This window comes from Suricata suricatta, chromosome 5 (genome assembly GCF_006229205.1).
Source record: "Suricata suricatta isolate VVHF042 chromosome 5, meerkat_22Aug2017_6uvM2_HiC, whole genome shotgun sequence".
Classification (NCBI taxonomy): domain Eukaryota; kingdom Metazoa; phylum Chordata; class Mammalia; order Carnivora; family Herpestidae; genus Suricata; species Suricata suricatta.
Window position 1 is genome coordinate 65,304,771 of NC_043704.1, and position 9,746 is coordinate 65,314,516.

The 9,746-nt window shown below is 38.6% G+C and overlaps 1 protein-coding gene across 1 annotated transcript in view; it reads left to right on the plus strand.

Moving 5' to 3' along the window:
• POGLUT1 (protein O-glucosyltransferase 1) overlaps positions 1–9,742 on the plus strand; it is a 17,965-nt gene extending 8,223 nt beyond the window's left edge. Inside the window, exons 4-9 of the mRNA XM_029938717.1 lie at positions 1,627–1,762; positions 3,965–4,086; positions 5,895–5,954; positions 7,364–7,463; positions 8,991–9,049; positions 9,652–9,742. Of these exons, the coding sequence (XP_029794577.1) occupies positions 1,627–1,762; positions 3,965–4,086; positions 5,895–5,954; positions 7,364–7,463; positions 8,991–9,049; positions 9,652–9,742 (568 nt within the window). The remainder of the gene's footprint in view (positions 1–1,626; positions 1,763–3,964; positions 4,087–5,894; positions 5,955–7,363; positions 7,464–8,990; positions 9,050–9,651) is intronic.
• The last annotated feature ends 4 nt before the right edge of the window (positions 9,743–9,746 follow it).

A 9,746-nucleotide genomic window follows, 5' to 3' on the forward strand; every position in this document is an offset into this window, starting at 1 on the left:
AAGGGCCATTGTTGTCTATATTGACTCTACTGTTCATTAGATCTCTAGAGCATATTCACTACTTGTTGTAAGTTTGTTCCCTTAAACAGCATCTGTCCTGTTTCCCCCATCCCCTGGTGACCACCATTTCATTCTGTTTTTACAAGTTTGGCTTTTGGGGGAGCAAGAGAGGGGCAGAGGGAGAGGGAGAGAGAGAATCTTAAGCAGGCTCCACATCCAGCATGGAGGCCAATGCAGGGCTCCATCTCACGAACCATGAGATTATGACCTGAGCCAAAATCAAGAGTTGGACACTTAACCAACTGAGCCATCCAGGCGCCTCTGGGGCATTTTTTTTAAACACACTGAGCATCTTTCCTTTCATTTATGAATCATTGATATTTTTTGCAGTTAGTTACCTCTCTCTATATAAATCAATATATTAAATCAGTCATTTCTATGCTGTTGAAAAATGTTGGTCAAACTTTAGAATTCCCCCAGCGTAGTGGTGGTCAGGACCTCAAGGGATGGGGCAGAAAAGCTAAGCTGCCAGTGTATCCTCTCTTTCCAGAGAGCCTCTGAGGATGCCTGGGGAGTCCAGTCAGAAAACTATACAGGCATGCCTTGTTTTATTGTGGCTCCACTTTATTAAATTTTGCAGATGTTTCCTTTTTTTCCCCCACAAATTGAAGGTTTGTGGCAACCCTGCATTAAATAAGTTTATTGGTACTATTTTTCCAACAGCATTTGCTCACTTCATGTCTCTGGGTCACATTTTGGTATAATTCTCTCAGTATTTCAAACTTTATTAATATTATATTTGTTATGGTGGTCTATGATCAGTAATTACAACTTACTGAAAGCCAGATGATTCTTAGCATTTTTTTTATCAATAAAGCATCTTTAATTAAGATATGCACATTGTTTTCTTAGACATAATACTACTATTGCACTCTTAAGAGACCACAGTATAGTATAAACACAACTTTTATTGCACTTGGAAACCCCAAAATTCTCTTGACTTGCTTTATTGCCTAGTTTCTTTACTGTGATGGTCTGGAAACAAACCTACAGTATCTCTCAAGTGTGGCTGTATTACAGTCTTTGTGATTGTGTGCATAACATTCTTTCTGGCTTGCAAAGCTGATTTTGATAGTGTTCTGAAGTATTCAACTCAGAGGCAATAAGAGTTTTCCTCTCTTTCCTCCTAAATTATGAGAATCAATTATGGTGGAAATAAAAAAATATTGTCTTTGTGAGAGGCAAAACCCTAGGGACACAATTAGAAAATTGGCTTTTTCCAGTTCCTATCAAAATTTGTATCTTGTTTACTAATTCAACTAAAAGGGAAATCTAAAAAACACCTAGGAATTAATAGAAGAAAAGTGGTAGGAATAGCAATAATACATCCTTCAGACTTATGACCTAACTGGAAAATTTCATGAAGTATTGTAAACTGGAGCAATGTAGCTAGGAAAGACCTTGCACAATATAAGAGAGTAGAAAAATCCTTTTAGAAGCATTGCTTTCAGGAAAATTTGCAGAAGGCTGACGATCTGAACATGGGCTTTCAAAGTGAGAATGAGACCCTGTCTTGTCCTGTAGCTGCCACTGGTCTGGTGAATATATGGTATTTCTGGTTGACAGGTGTAGTGGTGTTGAACACTTTATTTTGGAAGTTATCGGGCGCCTCCCTGACATGGAAATGGTGATCAATGTACGAGATTATCCTCAGATTCCTAAATGGATGGAACCTGCCATTCCAGTCTTCTCCTTCAGTAAGGTAAGTATAGGGAGAGCTGTAGGGGGTGATGGAGGGTGGTCCTCTAGAATATGAGTAGGAGATGATTGTCTTTTGACAGAGTCTGCTGGGTAATGGTGAGGATGACACCTAAGTCCAGGAATTTGTCTGTGTCCCTCTTGGCTTCACAGTGAGCAATAAGACTGAGAAGATGGGTAATGTGAGTAAGATTGCTTAAGTGTCTATAAGTCTGGGGATAAAGGGGAAGAAATAATGGATGCTCGAAGAACCTATAGGACATTGAAGGAAAGGTTCAGAGATCCTACAGAACATAGGAGAGAGTGGCTCCAGATAGCTCATGGTATTGGAATTAGGGAAAACCTTCATCAAAAAATATTTGTTGAGCTTATATATATATTATAATATATTTAATAAGATATAATATATACTATAATATGTATTAAATATAAAATTTATTTTATATCAAATATAAATATTATATATATATATATTTCTGTCAGTGTATCCCAGGGGCCCAGCATGGCTAACAGTGAAGCTGAAGGTGGTGGACAACTCAACACAGTTCGTGCCTAACCAGTGCACTGAGGGGATAGGTCTGGGATATCCAAGAGGAATATGTGAGAGGGTGAGCTTTGAGTATGGTTATGGAGGTACAGGAGTACTAGTTCACACTTGTGGACTTGGAGAGTTTCAGATAGTTAACAACTTCTCAATGCCCGGGTTCTTGCAAATGTGTATTGGAAGGGATGGGCCTTGGTTCCCTAGAGACTAGGTATGACCACATATAAGGGTCGGGGTGGAAGGGCTAGAGGAGAATGGATGGAACATTCTATGGGGGAAGGGTGAGTTTAGGAATACCCGATGGACTGAGAAAGGGAGCACCAGCTGTGATGTGGTTTCTCTAAATAGGGACCTTTTATACCCACTTCTTCTTTATCACAGTTTACTTTCTCTCTAGACTTGTTTATTTCCTGTGTTGCAAGAGGGCTGAGGACACATTTGTGTTGTATTTCCCACAGTTTAGCCTCATTTCTCCAAAGTGCTTAATCTTGTTATTTGTCACGAATCCCTCCCAGAAGAATAGATAAGGTTCCCATGTAAGTCAGTAAAGACTTTATGCTTGTTATCTATTTGTTGTTTCTGTGTATGATAAAGTATGACCATCAGTATGCTTTCTTTTCATCTCTCCTTTTTGTTTTTAAACCAGTGACCCTAATTTCCAAGAGAAGGCTTTCAGTCTTTCAACCTTACAGTTACTGTGCAGCTTCTAGTGAGCAACTTTTATGTCGGAGCTGCTTTGTGAATCACGTACCATTTTTTAAAAGTATTTGAGAAAAGGCAAACAGCATATTGCATGTGTAATTCCGTGAGAAAGCTAAAGAGTTAGAGGTTTATCAGGCCAGAGTCTTAACAGAAGTTAACCATAAAAAGAAAACAAATGATTTCAAACTTTTTTCAAAAGATGTGGGATAATATCCCTTTCTCCCATTCTGCCCATCAGTACTTCTGGCCCTGATCAACAAATAACCAAGAATTTATTGACCAACCAGTGTGAGCTCAACAGTACCACAGTATTAGATAATGCTAATGAACACTTATTGAATACTTACTATGTACCAAACACTGGTCTAAGCTTTTCACATGTACTAATTCATTTAGTAAGCCCATTAGATAGGTAACATTATTGGTTATTTCTCCCATCATTAAGATAAATCAAGCATAGAAAAATTAACTTGCTTGGAGTTGGAAAGAAGTAGATTCAGCATTCAAACCCAGATGATCTGTTTCAAAAGCTCCCACCCCTTTAAGCATTGCACTGTGATTCTTGCTCTCAAAAGATCCATCTAGGAAATAATCAGGAACTGGTAAGACAGTATATACTCCAAATGTAATAGCAGTTAAAAGATAAGAGTGTGATGATTAAGAGTTAGGAATTTTATTTTCTTAAACTTAAAACTCTAATAGAACTTTGGGTTACTGGAAAAGTTGACCTTTAATGAGATTTTTAAATTCTGGGATTCAGTGAGCCCATGAATCTTAACCCACAGTCATTTTTTTCTTGTAATGTCTAGAGTCCAGACTTTGCAGACAAAAGAAAATATATTTTTGGCAGTGTAACACTGGAGCAAGACCTTTGTTCAGATCCTGTGGCATGACTGTAGTTTACTTCTTCTCTCTCTGTTCTGAGACTGATTTAGAACAACTTTTCTGTTTCTGTTGAAGACGTCAGAGTACCATGATATCATGTATCCTGCTTGGACATTTTGGGAAGGGGGACCTGCAGTTTGGCCAATTTATCCTACAGGTCTTGGACGGTGGGACCTCTTCAGAGAAGATCTGGTAAGGTAGGTCCTATAGAGAGGTTTTATTTTGTCCTTCTTTGTAGGGCTTCTTGAAAGAAACTAAAGTTTGTTTAAGTTAAAAACAAAATAAAAACTATAGTGTAAGCAATTTTGTGTGTATAAAATATTTACATATCCATAGGAAAAGAGTAGAACCTACCCTAAAGTATCAGCAATGCCTTTGGGGAAAGGAGTATAGGAGCCTTTTCTTTTCTTCTTTAAATTTTTCTGTGTTTTTAAGATTCTCCAAATAAGAGTGAATTACTTTCATAATTAGAAACAAGTGAAGGACCATGTTGTGGGGGAGAACCAAAAATTACTAGGAGGAACATCTGTGTATATACTTTATAACTTAGAGCTAAGTTCTTGAGGTGGAGATGGGGAAGACATAAATGTCCCATAAGTATCTCAAGTGCAAGCTTATTCCCGAGCCTCCTGATTGACCACTGAGACATGTCTGGGCCTGTTGACTCTATCTGCTGTCATTTCAGAATTTAGATTGTCCATGTCATCCAAGCTGTAGGTATTTCTTACCTCGCTACATTTTGCATTTATGATTCAAACAACAGTGGTACCTAATTAACAAACTTCTAGAAATACAGTCTTTATAGGTCTTCTCTCAGGTAGACTGAGGAAGCAGAAATTTAATTTAACTACACTTTCACAAATATCTATCACCCATACCATGTGTGGCTAGAGATTCAAAGGCAGTGAAAAGAATGTCCCTTTTCTAAAGAAACATGTAGGACTGAAGTCCTCAATGGTAGTTAGAGCCACCCAGTAAAAAATGAGTCTATTATCCAGTAGATGTACTTTGAAAATGATTTTTAAGATACTTGGTTTCACACGTCATAGAATGAGAATTGGAAATTGTCCTTTCCAACTCTTTATTTTAAGAATGAGGGAATGAAGGCCCAGAGAGGTGGAGTGACGTGTTCAAGGTCAGGAACCAATCTAGGCCTGAAGTCCGGATATCCAAGTATATTACCCTCTCCACATTACCAATTCACCTTACCCATGCTCTCCAGAGGGAAAATCAAAAGGTTTTATCCTGTTTTTCTTCAAGTTATTTTTGGCTTTAGTCATCTAATCCTTTTTATTTTTCAGGTACTTGCAAATATGGTTTTCACATTCTTCCACTCTTGGTTGGTTTTTTTTTTGTAGCTCTTTTTCTACCTGCTATCCATCTACTTTGTTTTTTCTTTTTCTTTTTTTCCTTTTTCTTTTTTTTTCTTTCTTTTTTTTTTTTTTTGAGAGAGAGCAAGCACAAGCGGGGAAAAGGCAGAGTGAGAAGGAGAGAGCATCTCAAGGAGGCTCCACACTCCACGTAGAGCCCCATGCAGGGCTTGATCTCACTACTGTGAGATCATGACGTGAGCCGAAATCAAGAGTTGGATACTTAATCAACTGAGCCATCCAGGCACCCCTACTTTGTTTTTAAAGTCTTTAAAAACAACCTTTTTTTCTAATTATCAAACCTATATATGCTCATAAAAATGTAGAAGTATGTCTAACATGGGCAACTTTGCCCCCACTTGTCAGTGTGTTTTCGAAATCTTTCCATGTCAGTACATATGAAACTACCTCATTATTTTTATTAGTTGCATGGTATTCCATTGTATGGATAATAATTTACCTCATTATTTTCTTATGATAGACTTTTAGGCTACATATGTAGTATATGCACAATTTGTTACATACCTTATGAGACAGAAAAATGTAAAGCTCTGAATTCATATTCAGAAATGGTTAAAACACATCCTCATTTGGTTAAGAGAAAAACATAGAAACTAATTGAAGTGTATTTTTAGGTCAGCAGCACAGTGGCCATGGAAGAAGAAAAACTCCACAGCATATTTCCGAGGATCAAGGTGACTATATTTTCTGACATTTTACCAATAAATTTGTAAGACATAAGTAATTTTGAGGGTGTGAAGATCTCTAGTTCAAAGAGAAAAAGATAACAGAGAAGTAAATGTAGAATCACAGAATTTTAGATTAGAGAAGAACTCAAATTATTTGCCCAAATCACTTTTTGTTGAATTGAAACTGAAAGAGGTAAGGTTCATTCATCTAGTCATTGAGCAGGTATTTAAAGTGCCATGAGTATATTAGGCATTGAGTGTATGTTGAAGAGAACAGCTAAGTTGTCCTCTTGCCTGAGAGATTATAGTTTCCTATGGGTAGCTTCTGACCTGGCCCTCTGCTAGTCACTGAGCTAGTTAATGGCAGAGCAGGAACTATCATCAGATCTCCTGACTCCTTTTTTCATGAAGCCATGTGGCTGCCAAATTATAGTAGAGACCACAGACTGAGATTGGTGAAAATGGGGAAAAAAAATGGAAAGGGAAGCAGGGAAGAAAGGGAGTAGGGAGATGGAAATGTTGGTGAGGGACCCTCTTCATGTTACTCAGACCCGCATCCCTGGTGCCAAGAACAGTACCTGCCATGCAGATACATGATGACTACGGCACAGATGAACAGAACAGGGACTATGGAAGGAGAAGGGTCTTGTCATTTTCCTGGTGAGTCCTTGTTGGAGATCACATCCTCTACTGAGGCAGTGAACTTGAGAATGCAGACAGGCCCAGTAGCCACTGCTTGCTGGTCCTTATCAACTTTTCTGATTCTCAGATCTTGAGATCACAGCTTGTTAACTTGGGATCCATGTGTGGACTTGAAGAGTTCTAGGACTTCCTGTAATTATAAGGGGATATGTACACTTTTCCAGAGAGTGGGTCCCCGGGGGGGTCCAGGATCCCTCAGATGTTAGGACCTTCTGCTACTTGGACCATAACTAAGACTTTTTCTAAATATAGTTTCAGGTTTTTAAGCCCTTTAGTTTTCTTTTTAATTTAAATATTATGCTGGACTTTACGGAACACATACAACAAAGGTCATGTAGCTATTTTGGTGAGGGGTGATTACCTAGTCACGTAGCTGTGAGTACTAGTGAGTATAGAGGCTACATCAGCCTTCCCAAAAGGGAACTCATTCCCTGGGATATGCCTGAAATGCTCAGAATGACATCCTTTCAAAGACTAGATGTAAATAAAGAAGGGCCCAATATGCCCTGTCTCTGAAGGGTAAATAGCCAGAAAAACAAGCAGGAACATCTACATGCTGCAGGGCCCAGTACCCCCACCTCTGCTGTACCCAGTAAGTTATCCATCTGTGTGTACAGTCATCGCATTGGGTCCAGTTACAGCTTACCTTTCAGAGATTGGGAACAGTATCATGGTGGAAGACACATGTTTTATGTCATGTGCTTCTTTTATAGGACAAGTCCAGAACGGGATCCTCTCATTCTTCTATCTCGGAAAAACCCAAAACTTGTTGATGCAGAATACACCAAAAACCAAGCCTGGAAATCTATGAAAGTAATCACAGTCATCTGAATAGAGCCATAGCAGTGAACATTCTCGCTCAAAGAACATTGCCACCTGGGTAGAATTCGATTAGGTTTCTTCTTAACGGTAGATGAATGTAGAGAAAGACACGAACTAGAATTAGCATATATGTAAATTATTCTTTCAAACTCACATTGCTTTTCTGGGACATATTATGAGTAGTATTTCTTTTCTTACTACTTTGAAGGTTTAAACCAGAGGACACGAACTTTTTGTGGAAAGGGCCAAATGGTAAATATTTTAGGCTTTGTGGATTATACAGTCTTGTTGTAGTTACTCAACCCTGCCATCACAGTGTGAAAGCAGCCACAGACAATATGTAAATGAATGAGCCTGGCTGTGTTCTAATAAAACTTTATTTATGGCATGGAAAATGGAATTTCATGTAATTTTCATATGTCATAAATATTTTTCTTTGGGTATTTTTCAAGCATTTGAAACGTAAAGCTATTCTTAATTTGAAATGTAAAAATATTCTTCATTTATTTACAACTCCCCAAGTGATTCTAAGGCAATGCCAGAAATGACTGGCTCCTTCAGGTTGGAGTTCATCTCTCTCTTTTATGACTTCTTGCCTTATTCAAAGAACTTTAAGCCCTAAAAGTCCTCATTTGAAATTTCCACATACCATATCAGGATGATATGAAAAGAAGTTTTAAACTTCTTATGGAAAAACTAAGTGTATCTGAGATGTATTATGTGATAGTTATAATCAAACAGGAGCAAATGAAGTCTAACAAAGTTTGTTGAAAAATAGAAATATGAAAAATGTATCCATTCATCACAGCCTCTACTGCAGGAAGCTGCAAAAGCAAACAAAACTTGTTTAACTCATCAAGGTGTTGCCATCTGTTAAGGTAGCTGGGATATAAATGGGGTTCTCAAACTCAGGTGCCCCAGGGGGCCACAGGAGTGAGCAGAAGAGAGAGCTAAAGGTCTGGTCAATGCTGCCAAGGGAATCGGAGTTCAGTTTACTAGACCTTCCTTTCATGTTTTACAAGAAATTTGGAAATCAGGATTTTTGGAAGAAATATCTTACCACCTGTAAATGTTGGCAGTGGTTTGAATTTTTATTTTCTAATACTTCCCATCCCCAAGAAAATCTGTGGGTGGGTTATACCTCTGAGCCCACCAGCTACCAACTGTAACCTCCTGTATGTATATTTTACACAGAGTGAAACATGCTGTAGGTTAGGACCTCTGAGTTCAGAGGAGGATCCCCATGACTCTGGGAGCTTGAACTCTAAAATGAGCCAGGCCCAATTAAAACCCTTCCTCCTTTACTTAGGGCCATGTGACTCTGAGCAAGTCTCCCAACTTTTCGAGGCCATGGCTTCTTCATCTATAAAATGGGAGGGATAATGATTCCTCTGAATATGTTTATTCAGGACACTGAAATGAGGTCACGTTGATGGAATGCTTAATAATGTTCGCTGCACACTGGTCTTCAACAAATACTACCACTCTCAATACTAGTAACTTCCTTTTTGCTTAAAGGATACCTTGGGGAAGCCAGCTGCTAAGGATGTCCATCTTGTGGATCACTGCAAATACAAGTAAGACTTCCAGGACCTCTGACTCTTGGTTTCCTTATTACATTTGGAATAGCTTCACTTTGGGAGAGAACTTTAATACTAGGTCCAACTGAGGTTTATGAAAGCCCTTTTAATTCATTTGGTTGTTGTTTACTGAGAACATGTGGTGTGTACAAGGTTCTCACCTGAGTTGTGTGGGAACTGTAGAGACCATGAAAATGGTCTCTGTCTCCATAGGCCTTGCTGCTAGTAATCAAAATGGTGGGATTCCTTCTCTCCACACCCCATCCAGCCAATAGCTAAAGTTAACTTATTTATCAGGTTAGTAAAAGTTTAAATTTCAAAGTGAATAAAGCATATGTAACTAAAATATTAGAATTTAGTGCCAGGACTAAGGATTAGGTGAATAAGTAAAACCAAATCAGGAGGAGGAAGTAGGGGGATTCAGGAGGTGAATGCTGATGACACCGCATGGTGGGACCTCTAGGGTAGAAGCAACTCTAGTGGAGACAGTGGTGCATGCATGAGAAATGCTGGAAAGACAATATTCTTTTCTAAGATAGCTTTATTCTAAGGGCCATTTCTTTGAAGATTGATTAGGTATACCTGGCTCTCTTCTCCAGAATTCAGAAGAAGAGGAACCAGGGAACAACAGGTGCTTTGGTGAGGTACCCAATGGGAAAAACAAGGCTTTGGAGAGCCATGACTCATTAGAGAC